The sequence below is a fragment of the Montipora capricornis genome, chromosome 14 (assembly GCF_036669925.1).
Source record: "Montipora capricornis isolate CH-2021 chromosome 14, ASM3666992v2, whole genome shotgun sequence".
Taxonomy (NCBI): domain Eukaryota; kingdom Metazoa; phylum Cnidaria; class Anthozoa; order Scleractinia; family Acroporidae; genus Montipora; species Montipora capricornis.
The window spans coordinates 41,626,793-41,646,996 of NC_090896.1; the positions used below are offsets into that span (position 1 = coordinate 41,626,793).

The window sequence follows — 20,204 nt, forward strand, 5'->3', positions numbered from 1 at the left end:
TTTACTACTATAGTAACATTTGCAGCAAAAACGTTCAAAGATGAGTTAACATTTTGTACAGGTGCAGTAAAATGCAATTGCCCTTGAAGAAAAAATAATTAATGCTTCATCTAATAATATTATGCACCAGTCATTGTAAATGCTCCCACCCCCTTAACCTTGGAAAAAAACTGGAATATTAGCCGGACAAAACTCAGCATGTAACATTCAAAACTGTTCTGGTATGTGGGGTCTTGGATAAGATTTGCTCTGGGAAATTTTCTCGCTGGAAAGTGTGTCATGCCAACCAAGACTGGGACCAAACCAGACAGTGACTAAAGCAACAGAAAGAAACTTGACTTTAACTTGTTGCTTGTTAATCTGTTTTATCCTGACAAAAACCGGCGTATAAGAACCTGATGATTTTTTAACTTAAGTACACGTAGGTTCTAATAGAAATGGTATTTAGTGGGAGTTTAGGTTCTTACATGATTGTAATTTGATGATAGCGATCGGTACTAATAATTACAATGTACATTTACTACAGGGCATATATATGTAACATGGAATAGGTATAGTGTCAGTTGTATTAAATTATTATATAGAATACAGTTTAGATGGTTGACCAAGAGTAAAATTCTTTTTTTTTCTATATACAGCCTGTATTTTCATCTGTTCCATCATTTTTATTTGTAAAAGAAGAACCTATTGAAAATGTTAAGCTAAATAGGTTCTTATGAAAAGGGGGTTTAAAATGAAAATTTTATCCATACAGGTTTTTAAATTTTAGGTTCTGATACGTGGGTTTTCACTGAGTACTTAAGGAATTAATTTTATTTAGTATCACCCAACTGGTGGACTAATGCAAATCCTGCATTTTGATTGGCTACGCAACTAGAGGACTATCAGTAATAGTCCTTGAGTAGCGAAAAGCATCTTTCATTTTATTCCCTAACCAATATTTCTTCAACTTGCATTTGCTAACTTTATTAATTGCCCATTCTGTCCGACTAGTTGGGTGATACTAAAACAATTTAGACCCTTCGCCCTCAAGGGCCACGGGTCAATAGCTCATTCAGCTTCGCCTCATATGGGCTATTGACAAGTAGCCCTTGTGGGCTACGGGTCTAATTGTAAATTATTATACCCAAAAGTAGGCTATCTGGATTTGCCTGTGTTCAAGTTTCGTCTTGGTTATTACTGCAGAGTAATATAATTGTGTATCACGTAACTTCACCTGGGACTGCAGGCCTAGTGAGTGGGTGCTATGTACAAGGCCCTTCAGCCATTTCTAAATGCCATTACAAATCATACTTAAATTTGTACCCTTTGTTAGTTCATTCCATTAAATTGTTAAGTGTCCCCTATTGGCAAGTAAACTCCTCTGGCATTAGACAGAGTAAAACTTTTAAATCACACTCTGAGGATTAGAACTTACATGTTGAGTCTCATTAGATTGACTTAGTTGTCTCCTCTGATTCTTGCTTTGTTAGTTATGGGCCTGAAGATCAAGATGAGTTGGCGAGCAGTGATACCAAACCAAGAATTCTGTTACTGGGTCTTCGAAGGTTTGTCTAGTATCTTGTAAGACTGAGCTTTTGCCATGCAAGCAATGAAGTTATTCATCCCAGCATTTATTTATCTGTTGTTATTTTTTTAATTGTCCCTAGGAGTGGAAAGTCCTCAATTCAGAAAGTGGTTTTCCACAAGATGTCACCAAATGAAACTCTCTTTTTAGAAAGTACAAATAAAATAGTTAAAGATGGTATCCTTTTAGTGCCAGTTAATTTTATGAACATGTACACAAATTAAATTTGTATTTGTTTTTTAAAAATTGCACTGAATCAACTGCAAAATGCTACATGTACTAAATGGGCTCAAAATAAAATAAAAAATCCAGTCTTAATTTTGTGACAAGATACAAAAATTTAGTCACAATTTTGTGGTTTAACAAAACAAAAATACAAGCAAATTTGATTTCAGTGGCAAAGGGAAAAAAATTCAGTTGCAAATGCGACACGGGAAGTTGCACAAGAGCCACTTGGGTTCATGTGGCCTAAGCATTTCCTAGGTTCTGTAGCATGAAGTGAATGTGAGAGTATTGCTTAATTCCCACTTGGATGGGATGCCTGTATATTGCAGAGTTACATGCTGTGGTACCCATTTGATACACTTGGGTGGAGAGAGACAGTGTAAAGCAAACTTTTGTTGTCCAAGGAAACGACCCAACGACAGCTCCAACAATATAATGCCACTGTGAATCAGATACTGTACATGTGTATGTAGCTTGATTAGAATACTGAAAAGGAAGTGCAACATTACACACTTGGTAGTGCTGCATTTTGTTTTTGTTTTTGTTTTGTTTTTTAATACTTTTCTAAGTCTTGAAAAATATGGAGGAATATTAGGCCAAGTCTAAACTATTTTTTGAATAAAAGGGGCTGGATATTACAGGGGTTATCTGGCCACAGTCGCGCCCCTCAACAACGATTTTTCATATTTTGAAAGGGAAATTTAGGTGGACGTCAATATATGTTTCCATGACAAATTCAACTGCCGCCAAGAGAACAGGACTATTGTCATGGAAACATTTGATTGACGTCCACCTAAATGTTAGTTTCAAAAATGAAAAATGGTTGTGGAGGGGTGCACATACATGTATAACCACTGTATTACATGTAAGAACCCATAAACTAAGAATTGAAAAGAGTAGGTGACAATTAGTCCCCACTGGTGTGGCAGTATTATGTGGGATGGGGATATCTGTTACTTTCCTCTTTGCTTGTTAAATGTACATGTACAACAAGCAGTGTGGTTAAAGTCACCCAAACAACACTGTAAATTTGTTCCTGGTAATCCTAAAAAGCTATTAGGGGAATGGTAATAAATTAGTGCTTCATTTTTGTAAAGACATACAGTGTCCCTTGATATATGTCATCCACTGATTGATGTAATATGTGTTTTTTGTTATGTTGGAAATCTGACCAAGTCACATTAAAGAGAGATTTAAGGTCAATAAATTAATTCTTCAGTGACCTCAATAAATCATACATGTACGTGTATATCCCACTTAATTGCACCACTGGTTTGTGGATGACTTCTTTATGACTTCAGCACAGCAACAAAAATAAGAACTATCACTAATTTATAAATTGCATGGGAAGCAAGAGAGAGCACTTCCTTAGGAAAGCAGATAATTTTTAGTCTAACAGTAATTATTATTGTGAGTTACCGGTATACTGTTGAGTTGAAATTCACAATAGGGTGGGAAAATCAATAGCCCTACGTGTAAAAAAGAAATTGTATGTGAGAACTTTGCACTTTGTCCTTAACTATTGTAAAAGATATTTCAAATAGCTCATTTGTACAGTTTCAGGTGAGGCCAAAGTGAATTTTAGCATTGTTCATTAACACCTGAAATGACAATAATGATTAGTATCAACCAACCAGTGGACTAATGCAAATCCTGCATTTTGATTGGCTACGCTACTAGAGGACTATTTGTAATAGTCCTCGAGTAGCGAAAAGCGTGACACTTTCTTTTGTTTTATTCCCAAATATTTCTTCAACTTGCATTTGCTAACTTTGTTATTGCCTTTTCTGTCCGACTAGTTTAATAGGTGATACTAAAACGATTACCCATAGACCCTTCGCCCTCAAGGGCCACGGGGCAATAGCCCATTTGGCTTCACCTCATGGGCTATTGACCCGTACCCTTGCGGGCTACGGGTCTCATTGTTAATTATTATTGCCTTCTGTCCATGTCAGTCTGTACATGTACATCTACGTCGAAGAGGTTTTTAATGGACAAAATTAATGTCTTATGATTGTGAATCTTCAATCGCTCACTTGTTTATGACCAATGTTTGAAACTACAGAACAAATTTTAAGAACAAAATGTTTATAAATATATGACAGTAGAGTTTAGGGGTTGGGTACTGTTACATTCCTTACAAGGTGGTGATCCCACGTCATAATTGATCCCTAATTACATCCTATCGCATAACTCACTAATATCTGCACCATGCCGCATAATCTGCATTATTGAAGCAGAATAGGTGACAAAAATGCTAAAAGTTCGTAATAGTCAGTAAGTTTGTTTTTTAGAGCTTTAATTAACACAACTTCATTTCAATTTACCTCTGAAAACAACGGAATTTTATGTCCTCAAATTGTTCGTAACATGACAGTACCTGAAAGGCTTTGTAGCCTCACCATGTGGTAAGTACAGTAGTTACCATGGATTCTACCTGTCAGTGAGTGGTCTGCTATTTTTGAAAGTCATCAAAATATCGGTGCAGAACAAAAACAATGAGTTGCGATGTTAGCCATTCAGAATCGTCAATAAATTCCATGCAACTTTTCGCAGGGAATTTTGGCTTGAAACTTACAGTACACGGTGAAGTTACTTTATTTCTCTTTAAGTGACAAATTTATCGAAATAGATAACTTTTAAGTGAAATCGGCTGCTGTTGCCTCCGAAAAGGAGCGTGGGGTCATTCCATTTTTTATCCCCACCCCCGCCTATTAAGGATGGCAGAAATCGGTACCCTCAATTTTTATCAGAACACTTTCTAAAATGAAATCCGATTGTTTGATATTTTGTCAGCACCTTTGAAAAAAATGGCAGAGGGGTCCAAATTTTGTTGGCTTCTTTGACGAAAAAATCCAAGCCCCCATTGCAAAAACCCTTCATCTTTAGGGGGTTAGCATGAGAACGAGCAAAAAACTAGCCTAAAGGTACGTTCCATGCACAACAAGATCATTTGTTTTGCTCCTCCTGAAATATAGTTGTTGACTAATTAAGAGTTACATGTAAGTCTGTCTATTGTTTCTCTGTGTGCAAAAATGTCTTTTTATCAGTACAGAAGATAGTTTTCAACCCTAGAACCAATAATAACAGCTACATTGTACAAATTAGCTAAAAAAAAATTGCGTGATTTGCCACGTAATCAGCCATGCAATACCGCATAATTTCCATTTTCCTGTACAATTTTTTTATCACACTTTATCTATCAGAATGATGCCCTGCATTAAACACAGCGTGTTTGCATGAAATGCAACAGCATTTAATTTTAAGTGACCAAAAAAGTATGCAACTCACCCCAATTAATGCGAAAAACATTGAAGAAAACGTCTTGACCTTTGAATGTACACTAGTGAAACAAGGAACGTAGACAGTGAATGCCTTGAAGTTCTACGCATGGGTAAGACCAAGATCCTGTTCTGTAACCAGGTCATTGAGAGTGTCCTCAATGCCTTTGTTTACGAGGAAGACAACTTGTCTTCAACTAGAGCCAGACACTTTATCCCATTTTGCACATGTACACAGTTGATCCATGCAGCAACTGTTGTGGTCTACATGTAGTAAGAAATTTAAGTTTCTGTATGATTTTAACAAGCACAGGTGGCAAAAAAATACACCTCTCCAAAAGTACATGCAGTGCTGCAGTTTTGCTTCACTACACTGTACCTGTATTTAAAATTTCATCTGTTTAATAATAATTATTTACATGTACTATTATAATAATATTGTGGTTTCCAGATATGGGATTTTCCTGGTCAGATTGATTTCTTTGATCCTGCCTTTGATTCAGAAGTGCTTTTTGGACACTGTGGAGCTCTGGTCTTTGTCATAGATGCACAGGTATAGAATTTATCAACAATTATATTTTCCGTCACAGTGGTCAAAAATTGTCATGGACTCACAAGGTGCAGCATCAAACCCAGCAAATGGAATTTGTGCGAATGAGAAAGAATCTTTATGCAGTTTGATTACAACTGTACAATGTACCTCATCTGCTAGATCTACTAGCTTCATCTTAGCTTTGGTTACAGTACCATGGATTTTTTTGTTCAGAATTACAATTTACCTTACAGTACAAGCTACTGTATCGGTGGTTTAATTAGTACATGACTACTGACTGACGATGAAAAGCATCAGCTACCGTACTTTCCCTAAATTCAAGTAATTAAAGACAGATTATTTCAAACCTATGATTAATGACAGTGATCTCAATGTCATTGATTTGGACATGTTGCGTGTGGCTTTTAAGAAATGGCACCCCACCCCCACACACACACGCACACACTCCTAGACACGGCTCTTTGTTGATACAATCGCGTATTCTACTCAATCCAGCTGCCACCTTGTACTCTATGTTGTACTACATGTAGGAATATTTTATGATAAACAGCAAGGAGCAGTCCTTGCTTTTAAATGTGTACATCCTGTCTCTTAAATATTGAAGGATGACTACATGGAGGCTTTGGGAAAACTTCATATGACTGTCACAAGAGCATACAAGGTATTGAACTCATCATAATCTAAAGTATTTATTTGTTTTATTATTTAAACGTTACTCATTGACTCCTCAGGCACCCAGTTGACGAGTAAAATTGTCTGGCGTTAGACAGAGTAAAATCTGTCAAGTGTCACTCCCAGGGGTCAATGGGTTAAGGGAGGGGACATAGATGGAGTTTTTGACTACATGTAGGTTAACCCATTCATGCACTCCTCAAGCACCCTAGGATGCCACCAGTTGAGGAGTAAAATTGTCTGGTGTTAGACAGAGTAAAATTTGTCAAGTGTCACTCCCAGGGGTCAATGGGTTAAGGGAGGGGACATGGAGTTTTTGACTAGGTTAACCCATTCATGCACTCCTCAAGCACCCTAGGATGCCACCAGTTGACGAGTAAAATCGTCTGGTGTTAGACAGAGTAAAATCTGTCAAGTGTCACTCCCAGGGGTCAATGGGTTAAGGGAGGGGACACACATGGAGTTTTTGACTAGTAGGTTAACCCATTCATGCACTCCTCAAGCACCCTAGGATGCCACCAGTTGAGGAGTAAAATCGTCTGGTGTTAGACAGAGTAAAATCTGTCAAGTGTCACTCCCAGGGGTCAACAGGTTAAGGGAGGGGACATACATGGAGTTTTTGACTAGGTTAACCCATTCATGCACTCCTCAAGCACCCTAGGATGCCACCAGTTGACGACTAAAATCGTCTGGTGTTAGACAGAGTAAAATCTGTCAAGTGTCACTCCCAAGGGTCAGTGGTTTAGCGGAGAGGTCATAGTTTGACTGACTTGTGGAGGCGACATAGTTTTTGACTGCTTACCTCATCGACACCGCAAATGCTTTAGGACTCCCCCGGTTGATGAGTAAAATCGTCTGGCAATAGACAGAGTAAAATATGTTGAGTCTCACTCTTAGGAGTCAATGGGTTGAGGGAGGGAACATCCATGGAGTATTTGACTGCTTAACGCATTGACTACTCAGGCACCCTCGGACACCCCAAGTTGATGAGTAAAATTGTCTTGCGTTAGACAGAGTAAGTCTTACTACCAGGAGTCAATGGGTTGATGGAGGGGACATACTGTACTGGGGGGGGGCTTATTTGAGGGCGGCTCTTATTTAAAAATTAAATGCCACACAGATTTGAAATATTTCCTTTCATTTTAATGAGTCATTTCTCTGCCTATATCTCCCATACTTGGCCCATAGGAGCCAACCCTTTCCCTAGAAGATTTAGTTTTAATTAATGCAGAACACCTCACTTGGGAGATTCAGCAGGCCCACTGTTATAAAAGCCAATCAAAACAAAGCTTTCTCAGCGTCACTCAGGAAACCTGTTCCTAAAAATAAATTTACTTGGGAAAGGGCTGACTCAAGGAATAAGTGGAGATGGAGGCTTCCCTTAAATGAGCTCCTGATGGAGATTGATGGGAACGTCTTTTTGACTGGACATCACCATTAATTTTGACTCTCGTGGTGTTTCATGTAATGGGTGAGCGGTGAAATACAATCACTTTGAACTAATTAAAGAATGTCGGTTTTGATGCAAATTATAAATTCCCCATGCTGTGGGGGCGTCTTAGGGCATTTGAGGTGTCAATGGGTTAAATATGCGACATTCAAAAATACCATAATACTCTTTGTTTGCCCTCCAAAATTTTCCATATTAAGCATTGTTTTTATTGTCTCTCACCTGGGGTAATTCAAAGTCCCAAGGGAAACTGAGTGTCATGTCTTTTTGGTTTTTAATGTGGCCTATTGCCACATTTATGTATACATTTACATACAATCATGTGTTGTATTGCAATACAATAAATGATTATTATTAGTTATGGAAAAGGAACCATGGTACTCCACGGTTGATAATAGATGAAATTGCGTAGGGGATCAACAGTTACATGTATGTATTTAGGAAGAAAAGCTGTTTGTCTGCACCTTGTGGATTTGAAGAATTTCTTTTAAAATAGTGCATGATTATTGTACAGGTTTGCACATTTAGAAGTAAAGATTGTTGTTATTATTCTTCAAGTTCTCTTATGGTGCTACAGCATAACAAGATAATAGAGCTACATTGTACATGTAGTTTCAATCCAGTTTCATAAAAACCAAAACCAATTTGAAAGTAATTGCTTTGGCCAATAAAAAAGGAGGGAGACAATCCAGTAAAACATTCAAAACTTAATGAAGTAATTACACATAGCCGACACAAAGCGCAGGAAAATGTGACGCGCAAGCCACGATTGGTTTTGGTTTCCTTCTGATTGGTTGAAAAAATGGCACGAGAACTTTGAACCAATCCCTGAGTGAAGTAATGTAAAACCAATTGAAAGCAATTTGCTAATCACTTATCAACACTCAATTGAAAACCGCTCTTAGACTAATGAAAATGATGTCAACAACCATGTTGAATTTCGACAACAATGATAGTAAGGGTACAAAGTATACCAACACAGCCTCCACCTCCCAAATCATGGATTGTGTATTTAATAGTTACATGTAATTAGAAAATTAATAATGATTCATTATATCATGAAATACATGTACTTTCTTACTGATATGGGACATGTTCTTTTATTTGAATTTCAGGTGAACCCAGACATCAAATTTGAAGTATTTATTCACAAGGTAGATGGGCTCTCAGATGATCACAAAATTGGTAAGAAATTAATTAGTGTTACAGTAGCTTGAATAATTTATAACTTTTCTTTTCAGAATGGGAGGATATCACTTAGGAATGTTGACAGGAACAAACAAATTGCAATGTACATGTAGCAATGTCAACTGTCAACTCACAATTGAATGTGTACATACTGTACTCTTTGTCGATAGATCATTGAATGGCTGCGTGAATAATAAACTGGTTCAAGCCAGTACAGCACTGTGGTGAGAGCATTGTTTTGCCTGTGACCAATGTGTCCCGGGTTTAATTGGCATCCATGTGTGGGTTGAAGCGATTATTACATGCACAACTTGTGTAAGTCCCCTCAGCCTTTCTAGACCAACTCTCAGGTTCTTGATAATGTAGGCAACCCAGATAGTTTATCATGGCAATAAAGTTGCATGATTTTGACTGATTTGTTCTCGTTGCTGATGAATTTGAAAAGGAAAGGAGTACCGAGAGAAAACCTCTCAGTGCAGAGTAGAGAACCAACAAACTCAACCCACATATTACGCCAAGTCTGGGAATTGAACCCGGGCCACATTGGTGGGAGGCGAGTGCTCTCACCGCTGCGCCATCCCTGCACCCTTGTAATGGCAATCCTTTGCTCAGAGTTTGGAAACCCTTTTATAACCATAATGGTGTTGCCAGAATCAAGGAATAAACATTTCCAGTGGTATGCTTACATGTACAAAAATTATTTTTTTATCGCAGAAACACAAAGAGATATTCACTCAAGAGCAACAGATGAACTGGCTGATGCTGGCCTTGAAGGCTTGCACCTGAGGTGAGCAGCATTAATTTTAATTGTCAGTGTTCACTGAGATACTGTAGCAACCCAGAGGTGGCACTCAGAAGACAGTCATGCACACTGCTTGTAAATGTACACTGAATTGAACCCCACTACCCCAGCCAGAGCTTCAAAAGCCAATTTCATTATTTACTTCAATTGTTAAACTTTTTTGTATGCACATGGTTATTTTATGTGATTGTAACAGGAGCAGGGAAGAAAAATTAATCAACAAGGGCAAGTTTAATACCCGTTCAGCCTGGAATCTGGAAAATCAAACTTGAGATACAATGGTGGAAGACCATTGCTCTTGCCACTGTACCACCCTTGCACCTGTGCTTTGAAGATCTGCCACATAATCTTTTTTCATGTGTCTTTTTTTCCGTTATCTTTGATTTCAGTTTCTACTTGACAAGTATATATGATCACTCAATATTTGAGGTACATGTAGGATTCCATTTTATAAGTTTACGTTTTAACCCATTCACGTCTACAAGTGCCCCATATTTGGAGTAAAATAGTTCATCATTTACCAGTAATAAACAGAGTAAAGTCTACAAGTTTCACTCTCTATTAGGGAAGGGTTAATCCATTCAATGATTGTTTCGTAATGCGTAAGATTGTAACATCTTCAGATAATGTGGCAAAACTGGGGTCTCCTCTGCCAAATTACTGCTGGCTTTAATAGGAACAAAGGAAAAGGAAAGTTACACAACCAAGGCTGCTGCCTAAGGAAATTTTTCTGGAGCCCTTAGGGCTTCCAACATTAAAAGTTAGTAGCCAGAGTCATTTTTTCAAGATCCCAGAATTAATTACCTTAAAGTGAGGATGAATCACCTTGTGATAAGTTAGGGGCCCGTTTGGGCTACTCATTCAAAAATTTCGTCATCCTCACTCGCAAGTACAGGTACAGTGTAAGGCGCCCTAGGCAACCGGGCAAATGCATGGTCAATGCTTGGAAATCCTTGTCACAGACTAAAAGAGTGAGGTCTCTTGTTCTATTGGGAAGGGGGTGAGGGAGGGGATGTTTAGGTCACATGGCTGCAGTGATGGCCAGTGTGTCTGCTGCCTTCTCCATTGCATGACCTTCTCCACACACCCACCCTCTATACATGTATATTTGTTATGTTTGGGCAACAGTTAGGCTGTGAGGTCCAGCTTAGCAAACTGGCTCTCAGTTTGTGGGAAGTATACTTTTTGGTGTGTTTAGGTCTTGTCACTTTTGCAACTGCATAATGCAAGACATCTGTCTGTTGTAATAATAAATTATTGTCCTGGCCACTTTTTTAGGAAAGAAATACTATTGTCTTTAGCTACAGTCAATACATGTACTGTATTTTGTAGTTCAAATGTTTTCTTGGTTTATTTTTTATTTTTTTTTATTATATATTTTTTTCAAACCACTTTGATTTAGTTTTCTTAGTCAAATATTCATTAGCATAATCTGAAACAAGGAGAAAATGAAAATTTTGAACCAGGAAAAAAATTGAATCACAACATCATATCATAGGAAAGTGCCTGCAAATTGCACTGTAGCTACATCGATCCTTGTCTGTTAATAACAATATTGACATAATGACACCACTCCATATATTTTATGACTAATTTTTGTGTTTTAACTTTCAGGCCTTCAGCAAAGTGGTACAAAAACTAGTACCCCAGCTTCCTACATTGGAAAACTTATTAAATATTCTAATATCTGTGAGTATTATTAATTTATGAACATCTTTCATTTGCAGTTGTTTATTAAGTGTACAACTACGTCCTTTTATTGAATTTTGTTGCTGCTAACCGTAACCCTAACCCTAAAATTAGTGAATTTCTCTGGTTTTGCATTACGTCACTCAGTGATTGGTTGAAAGTTCTCGCGCCACTTTTTCAACCAATCAGAAGTGAAACCAAAACCAATCATGGCTAAACATGGTATAAACTTGAGTTTTTATTCATTTTACTTGATTGTTTCCGTCCTTTTTGATTGGCCAAAGTCATTACTTTGGTTTTGCTTTTACGGAACAGGATTGAAGTCACTCTAAGTGGCAGCAGGAGCCCTGCCCAAAAAGTTCATGAAAGCGTTGTTTCGTAACCTAGGATGTAGAATTTTTGAGAGGAAAACCTAAAGGACTTATCTTTCAAGGCCAGGAAAAGCCGACTGGAAGGGAAATGATAGTTTTTTTCTTTTTACATCAGAATTCTGGCATTGAAAAAGCCTTCCTGTTTGATGTGGTCAGCAAAATTTATGTGGCAACTGACAGGTGAGTACGAACTGTGTTATAGAGTGTTTTCACGTGACGTCAGAGCGGCCATGTTGGTGTACCCAACTAATAGGCCAGTTCCGAGTTCATGTCTGCCTCCTTTTCGAAGCGAATCTAAGTGCAAAGTTTTTTTTCTCATGAAAATTAGCTTTCATTCATATTTAAAGGACAACTAATTACCATTACAAAAACTTCGCACTTAGATTCGCTTTGAAGAGGAGGCAGACATGAACTCGGAAATGGCCTATTCTCTGGGAATTGGGCTCTGTTATCATGCAAACGTTTTCTTTTCTTTCTTTTGTTGTTTTTTTTTTCCGTGGAAAAATAAGGTTACTGATCACATGAATGAAAACACTCTATAGATGGACTACGTGGGCCTTGTTAGGAGGGGAAGAATTAACTAAGTACACTGCGCATTCTCTTCAAAGTCATTCCACGCGGCTCAAATTTGTGACATGTCATTTCGATTTGTTCCTGTTATGTTGCAGTTCTCCAGTCGATATGCAGTCTTACGAACTGTGTTGCGATATGATTGATGTAGTTATTGATATCTCTTGTATTTATGGGTAAGTAAGGCTTTTAACAAATAGCAATGAAATGGACGTCATCTTTTACAATTAGACTAGACATTGAAGAGCTAGGCCCTGATTACATGACTTAACTGATTAGAGTGTAATGTGAAGTGCTAGTTTTCTACCCCATATGAACCATGTGAGCGTTAGCTCTACGAATGGAAATGGGCCCACACAAAGACAGAGAAAAACTGTGACCAGGGTTTTATCAGTTAAGTCAGTTGAAATATAAGTGCTACCCGGCCAGCGTTTGCAACCCTTAACCCCGTAACCCTTCCGTGTACTTGTACATTTTCATTGCCGTGACTTTAACACCTTCAGTTCCCACGGCGTGCTCCCGTCTGACCTTGTAGCTCCGTCGGTAGAGCAGCGGTGATCTAACCCGAAGGTCGTGGATTCAATTCCCCCCCTGGTCAGAATTTTTCTCCGTCCTTGTGTGTGGGCCCATTTCCATTAGTAGCCCTTGTGTGGGCCCATTTCCATTAGTAGGGCTAACGCTCACATGTTCATATGGGGTAGAAAGCTAGCACTTCACATTACACTCAAATCAGTTAAGTCTGTTGAAATATTAGCGCTACACGGCCAGCGTTTGCGAAAACGTAACCCTTCCTTGTACTTGATTACATGAGATCGGCACGAACTCTGACCGCTTCGACTTAGGCTGGTACGACTAAGTTTACATGAGCCCGGTCTGAAAGTATGAAGTGGTTTCATGAGACCGGTACGAGACTTTATTGCGGGCGACCCCTTTGAACTCTTTTTTTGTAATCTGCAATCTTGGTACAACAGCACTCTTGCGCATGCTCAAAACAATGATCTCGACTGTTCTGAGACCGGTCTCAAATCAGTTCGTGTTTGCATGGTCCGAGTCATTCGTTTCGGTTCAGCAACCGGAATGAGAGAAACCGGCATCAGATGACTTTTGGCGCGGGTTTCATGTTAACAGAACGGGCATTTGTATGGAGACCGATCTGAAGTCGTACCGGTCTCATGTAATCAGGGTTGTGGCTGTGTACTCTCCCTTCGCTGCCATCTGCACGTTGCACCATTGTTCAGGATGGTTTCAACATTTGACCAACATTCGTTCAACAAGAGTTGAGCGGATGTTGGACCCAAAAAACAAAGTCGCGCGCCATCAAAAGAACCAACAATTTCGCGAAATTCGATCGCGAGGAACTGAGAACTAGAAACCAGACTACGTGCCGCCATATTCATTTGGCGACCGTGTGTTCTACAATTGTTGAACAGAGTGTCCAAACACCTTCAACACCATTCAACATTTACGAGAACAAAAGAAAAGTTGAATCCATGTTGAATGAAAGTTTAAACCAATTTAAGCCTGATTCAACACGTATTCAACAAGCTTTCAGAATTTTTTACGCTTTCAACAATGTTGGGCGACCTGTTCAAAGGCAACGAACATTTGGTACAACAAAGTGTTGAACGCATGGTGAACCAAATGTCGAAACGTTAAATAACTTAGAATTGCAAAGTTTGTCTAAAATATAGTGGTAGGCTCTGAAAACCGTTCTGCATTATGAGAAAAGTACGGAATGACTTCAAGAAAAATATTATTCTTAAAAACTGATCGTGGCCCTTTTAAGGATAGCTATATGGCATGTACAGTTGATGTAATGCGTGATGTAATAACAATTTCTCCCAACTAGCATGCATGTATACAAGCAAGATCTGAAAAGAGAATGTGTCACTGGTTCATTTCTAGGTTAAGAGATGAAGGGGACAGCAGCGCGTACGATATGGAGTCATCATCCATCATCAAGCTCAACAACTCGACGATCTTATATCTCCGTGAAGTAAATAAGTAAGTTAATGCGTGGCTTACCAAAGAGAAACAAAAATCTGTTTTAAGGTGGCTCCATATGGTTATTCGCTGTTTACTTGGCGCTCGCTAGTACCCACTATCCACGGGAATTTTCGCATTGCTCTTAATCGCATCTCTCTTAAGTCTAACGAAATAGACTTCTAAAATACAGAACTGCTCTTTTTAACCATCACTGTGTTAATTTAACGGGGTTTTACTAGAAATTATAACTCTCTAAAGATAGGTTGTTTACCATGTTTATTTTGCTTTTATTTTGATTTTCTTCCATTTCCTTCGTTGAGAATTTCCTTAACTTTGACGTGCCATTTGTCCAGAGCAATCTTCTGAAGGCCAAAAAACTAGGGGTTACAAAGGTAGCTTCGGCGCTTTTTAGCTCCACTTAACAAATCGTCTTACATAATCTTGGTGAAGTGGCAGACGGAAGGCGTAAACAGGAATTACCGCTCTTCAAAATTTGAAGAAATTTCACCGAAGAAAACTGGAGATATTTCGTGTGAAAGTTTCGCATTTTTTCCATCGCACAACATACGTCACAGAATAGGAATTTGCAAAGATTGCCATTTGAGTATGCGTGAAATTCCCAACCACGTGCACGCGGGCGCGTACCTCTGCTTGAGATCTAATGTTTATCTGAGCGAAGAAATCGATGGAATTTGGTCGAGAGCTCAACCTCGAGCTCTTCGCAAAAAGGTACAAGGTTTGGAGCAGTATCTTCTTCACTTGGTCTACAAATATCGGAATCCCCCTTTGGCGGTTTGTGCTTGTTTTCCGTAGTGTTCACGACTCCAACGAGGTATTTGTCCCTCGATCGATGGTTGTTAGAATCAGATAAGTGGTTCAGAAGAACAGTGGGAAATGACTTTTTTTAACTTCTGTTGAATTCCAGAGAATTTTCAGCCTTCTTACGGATAGGTAAACGTTTTGAAAAGATGATAGGTCCACATGGTTTTGACGAAAAAAAGAGTTAGCAAAGTTGGGAAGCCATGTTTGTTTACTTTGCACGTGGGAGAGCCACGCGTCGGTCGCGCAAGCTTTTAAAGCTCGCGCCATCAGCCACTTTTTAGTAACCAGTATTTGCAAAGTAATAGTAAACCGTTTAGCGTGTACTATCGAGTTTATTAAAATCAGATTTCCAGCATTTTCATTGGCTCGCCGGACACAGGCTATCAGTTCATTTCCTGTTCTACCTAATATGGCCAAGGAACGCGTCAGCAATAAAGCGAGCTGACAATATTTTTACCCTTCTGAGAAAAAACGGCCGACCAAAGCCGTTTTGGACCGGAATTGACCGAGGCAGAAATCGATGCTTAAGTTGACAATGTTGTTGATCCTGGAGTTTTTAATAAAACAATTATTCTACGCGGGCTTGCTGGATATAAAATGATTATAACCAACTCGGAGCGTTATCAATCCCTTCATATCCAGCGTGGCCTCGTAGAATAATTGATAAATAGTTGCACGCGGGAGCACGAGAGAAGCGTAAAAGTCGCACGAGGCGATTCCCAAAAAGTAAAGCCAGGCCATCTTGTTGCGCCCAGACAGTTTACCAGCTTCAGCTTCAGCTTCAGTTTACCAGCTCCAGCACCTGGGGTGCAGGGATGGCGCAGTGGTGAGAGCACTCGCCTCCCACCAATGTGGCCCGGGTTCAATTCCCGGACTCGGCGTCATATGTGGGTTGAGTTTGTTGGTTCTGTACTCTGCAACGAGAAGTTTTCTCCGGGTACTCCGGTTTCCCCTCTCCTCAAAAACCAACATTTGACTTGATTTACTTTCATTGTTAATTTCAGTTTACAGTGTCCCCAATTAGCGCTCCAGCGCTAGAACGACTGACACTTAAATAAAGTTCCTTTCCTTTCCTTTCTTTCAATTTCACTACTGTCTGTTTTGCTGTTATGTGGTCTCATCGATTAGTAGTCCATTCAGAAGATTTCGCTAACCGACCACATTGCTGAAGGAAAGGCCAGACCACAAGACCGGGAACTCCATGCCCTACTCTTTTTGAATAGTGTGTGGGATATTTAACGTCCCACAGATTTTATGAACATTGAAGGGTTGTGAGACGGGGCCTACAGCTTATTGTCGTTATCCCAGAAGACTTTAAAGTCTGACCATTTGCAGATGTAATTACAAAGGCAGCACTTTCTCGTCAGTTATTTTAAGACCCTGAGTGTTGGTCCGGTCAAATTCGAACTCACCACCTCCTGCATGGCAGCCCGGTGCCCACCCAACTGAGCCACCGGTGCACCATGTTATGTTTAATTTGTTTAATCTTTAAATGCTGTTCACAGTTCCTGGGTTAACTACACAACGTCTTGCTAGGTTAAAAGTGTCTTAAGGGGGAAAAATTATAAAAGCAAACGTTTTCGACACTAAAACCTCTTCAGGGTGAGACGCTGACAGTCTTACCTTACCTTGGAGATGACTTTGTGTCGAAATTTTTCGTGGTTATATTTTAATCGTTTTGAGTACTTTTTGCTTTGTAAAAATTATTTTTTTTAGAGTTTAAGAGTCGGAATGTTATTGACAATTATGGGTTACTCAAGATATTGTAATCCTTCTTCACAGATTCCTTGCTCTTGTTTGCATTCTAAGGGAAGACAACTTTGAGAAAAAAGGTTAGTCAAAACTTTAGTTGGGAGCTCAAACAAAGCCGACGCTGTTATTCCAAGTCGTTTGGCATAGAATTGTTGCAACTTTCCAAGAGGAAAACTAGTGTGAACGGTGTGGATGTCGGAGAGAGAACGTTCCCCTAATTCCTTGCGGTTGTTTCCCGCGCGTAAGCCGCAAAGGATTTGGAGGAGCGCGACCTTTTGGGAACGAGATTGTCAAAAACTACGGCTTCCACTCGAGAAAGGACAAAGACGAGGGCCTCAAGAACGTCGCCGAAATTTCACTGCACACTTTTGTGTCCATTTTTGTAATTTAAAGTTATTCGGCGTCAAGAGTGTGTGTGAACATTCTACGAATACCATTGGTAGGATTGGTGCGAATGTCTGAGAGAAAATTAAAACTTTATCCGCGGGTAACCACGTCCTTTACATAATGAGTGGACACATTGTGTTTGTACAGCCGTTTTTATGCGTAAAATAACAGGCGGGACCATTTGTACCACTCTGTAAATTTTCCGAAAGAACCCACTTCCCTATTCAATGTTGCCTGTTTGTATTAAAATATCACAGGAATTACGACAGAACTTTGTTTGGGGAAGGAGGCGAATTGGGTAGCCTAGAAAAGACAAAAGAGTTAAAAATGACGGAATGGAGGGTTGGAAAAGGTCCATGTGTCAACAATTTTGTTGCCGATTGTAGTTCCCACAAATCTCCTATAGATGGTTTTCAATCACGTGAGACGGGCATGTTGGTGCAAAAAACAATAGCAAATTATGGCTCATGTTTTGCATTATACTGGAGTCAAATTCCCAAAAGACTTTTTTTCTCTATTTTTCTGTGCACAAACATGGCTGCTGTGACGTCAGGTGAAAACCCTGTGTAGAGAGTTTTCACTTACATGATCCATGATCAGTAACCTTGTTTTCCCACCGAAACAAACGAAAACACCAACATGACCGCTGTTCCTTTGTTTAGGGACACCAACATGGCCGCCATGCCGTCACGTGAAAACAATCTATAGCTCAGCGGTAGAGCATCCGAACTAGTAATCGCAACTAAGGTCGTTGGATCGACTCCTCCAGAGGAGCACTCGGATTTTTTCCGAGTATCCCAGGACAATTGTCACCTGAACCTGGTTTAATGGCCTGGTGGCTCCCACGAGTCACCTATAGCTCGGCCAGTGGTAGAGCATCGAATCTTGCTAAGGAGAATTCGGATTTTTCCGAATATCCTTAAAGTGCCCCTGTGATAAAAAAAACCCCTTCCTTTTTTCCTTCAGATTTTGAAAGTGTGTTTGCTTAACACCTGACTGGCAAAATTTTGAGCTTTGATTTCTATCCAAAGGCCGTTTACTTTGGGTGTAAGTTTTGGATTTCACGGTCCGCCATTACTCACGTTCAAAACTGACCGATTGGACCTCAGACGGTTGGATCCAGGGAAAAGTGACGTCAGAGGCTCACTAGCTTAAAATTTCAGCGTGTGAACGCAGCTTATTATATATGCAAAGCGTGAGTTTAAAAGTCTGAAAGCCCAAAACCCCCGTGCTGCATATTAATTCTACGGCGTACACACGTATTGCATTCTTAAACTAGTGAGCCTTTGACGTCATTTTCTCCTCGATCCAGCTCTCTCGAGAACATAATGTTAGTAATGGCGGAACATTAAAGAGGAAAATTACAGTTAAAATAAAGAGGTGTCTTTTTGAAATCAAGGCTTAAAACGTGGGTCACTTAGTGTTTTGTTAACATAGTTTTGAAATCCAAAGAAAAAGGTGAATTGATTTTTTGGTCACAGGGGCACTTTAAGTATAAAGTTATCACCTAAACTTCGTGTTCTCACAATCTGACTTTTTTTTTTAGGTCTGATCGATTACAACTTCTACTGCTTCCGTCAAGCAATCAGCGAGGTCAGTAGAGGGCTTTTCCTATATTACATGTAGCATTTACGGGAAAACTGATGGTTTTATTTGCTCTGACACTCTTTCAAAAAACGCGAATCGTTGTTGCGTCCATAACAATTAAGAAGCTATTAATTTCAACACTGAGTCTGTCATAGCGTTTGAAAGACTCAGCAGTTGAATGTGTTAAGGTATGTTTTGAGTAACGTTTTCCATGAAATTTCAGTTCTTTTTTTTAGCAACTCAACCCTGCAGTTGAAAGCGACAAAATAGCTGCAAGGCACTGAGATGATTCCTTGTAGCGAAATTACAACCCAATTTTGTTTTCTTTGCAGTGAGACTAGGTCATTTTAATCCTCAAAACAAGGCTTAAAATGTCTGGCAATGTGTGACGTGACCAGAGGGCATTTCCTTAGGCCCGCAATCCCTTTTCGCAACTCTGCAACGCAATTCGACCATGATGACTTCAAAAAATACCTTTATTATTATCATCATCATCATCATCATCTCGATAGTTAACAACTAACAAATTCCAAATAAAACTGAGACGGTAACGGAAGCCCGCATTGTTTTCTGTTTTCTTGATCGTGGTGTTTGGTATTTTGGTTTCTTTAGGTGTTTGAGGTCAAGCGACAGTTAAGGTCGATCTCTGACACTGGATCCCAGTCTGCTTCAACTGCTTACTCCAATGGCACTGCCGTGCCGGCCCTGGAACGAGAAAGGGCTGAAAACGCCGTAGTGGTGTAACGGAGGCTCGTGTGGTCGCTGCGCGGGGATGTATGCCTGAAAACATATTGAAATTTGCTCGCTGAGCGCTTCAATTCCACAATGTAAAGCACGTGAAAGCTCTGTATGTTTCAGCGAGTTCCGCGTGAAAGGGTCTATTATTGAACGGTTTTCAATCGCATTGAATCTGTAGGAGATATATTTTTTTTTTTGCCGGAGATAAATCGTTCCACTGAAAGCTTTTCACCTTCTTTGCGCTGAACAACAAGCAGTCATTTGTCTCACGACTGAGGAGTCGCAAAGAAATTCGTGTGTTTCCATAAAAATCACGTACGCTATATTGGAAGAAAAATTCAGTGCGTGTTGTTAGCGTTCTGGTGTATGCTTTTGGGTAAGGGGTTCACTATTTATCAACGGAGATTGTTATGTCCAGTAAAACGCATCCATCGCAATTAATTGTAAATGTAGTAAGCCACCTAAGAATTTCGCACAACATTTTCATCTTTATCTTCAAAAGCCATTCTGACAAGTAATCGTGGACATAACTCGCCAATAAAACCGTACACAAATCGGCAACAA

At 39.5% G+C, this 20,204-nt stretch overlaps 1 protein-coding gene across 2 annotated transcripts in view; it reads left to right on the forward strand.

The window, feature by feature from the left end:
- The window catches only part of LOC138032351 (ras-related GTP-binding protein C-like), a 20,955-nt gene extending 751 nt beyond the window's left edge, over positions 1-20,204 (forward strand). For both annotated transcript variants that reach the window (XM_068880010.1, XM_068880011.1), the window contains 15 exons: positions 1,473-1,547; positions 1,650-1,744; positions 3,324-3,355; positions 5,525-5,626; positions 6,231-6,287; positions 8,864-8,933; positions 9,651-9,723; positions 10,128-10,167; positions 11,353-11,427; positions 11,914-11,978; positions 12,467-12,544; positions 14,274-14,372; positions 16,959-17,008; positions 18,862-18,908; positions 19,515-20,204. In XM_068880010.1, the coding sequence (XP_068736111.1) occupies positions 1,473-1,547; positions 1,650-1,744; positions 3,324-3,355; positions 5,525-5,626; positions 6,231-6,287; positions 8,864-8,933; positions 9,651-9,723; positions 10,128-10,167; positions 11,353-11,427; positions 11,914-11,978; positions 12,467-12,544; positions 14,274-14,372; positions 16,959-17,008; positions 18,862-18,908; positions 19,515-19,646 (1,090 nt within the window). In that variant the 3' untranslated portion in view covers positions 19,647-20,204. The remainder of the gene's footprint in view (positions 1-1,472; positions 1,548-1,649; positions 1,745-3,323; positions 3,356-5,524; positions 5,627-6,230; positions 6,288-8,863; positions 8,934-9,650; positions 9,724-10,127; positions 10,168-11,352; positions 11,428-11,913; positions 11,979-12,466; positions 12,545-14,273; positions 14,373-16,958; positions 17,009-18,861; positions 18,909-19,514) is intronic.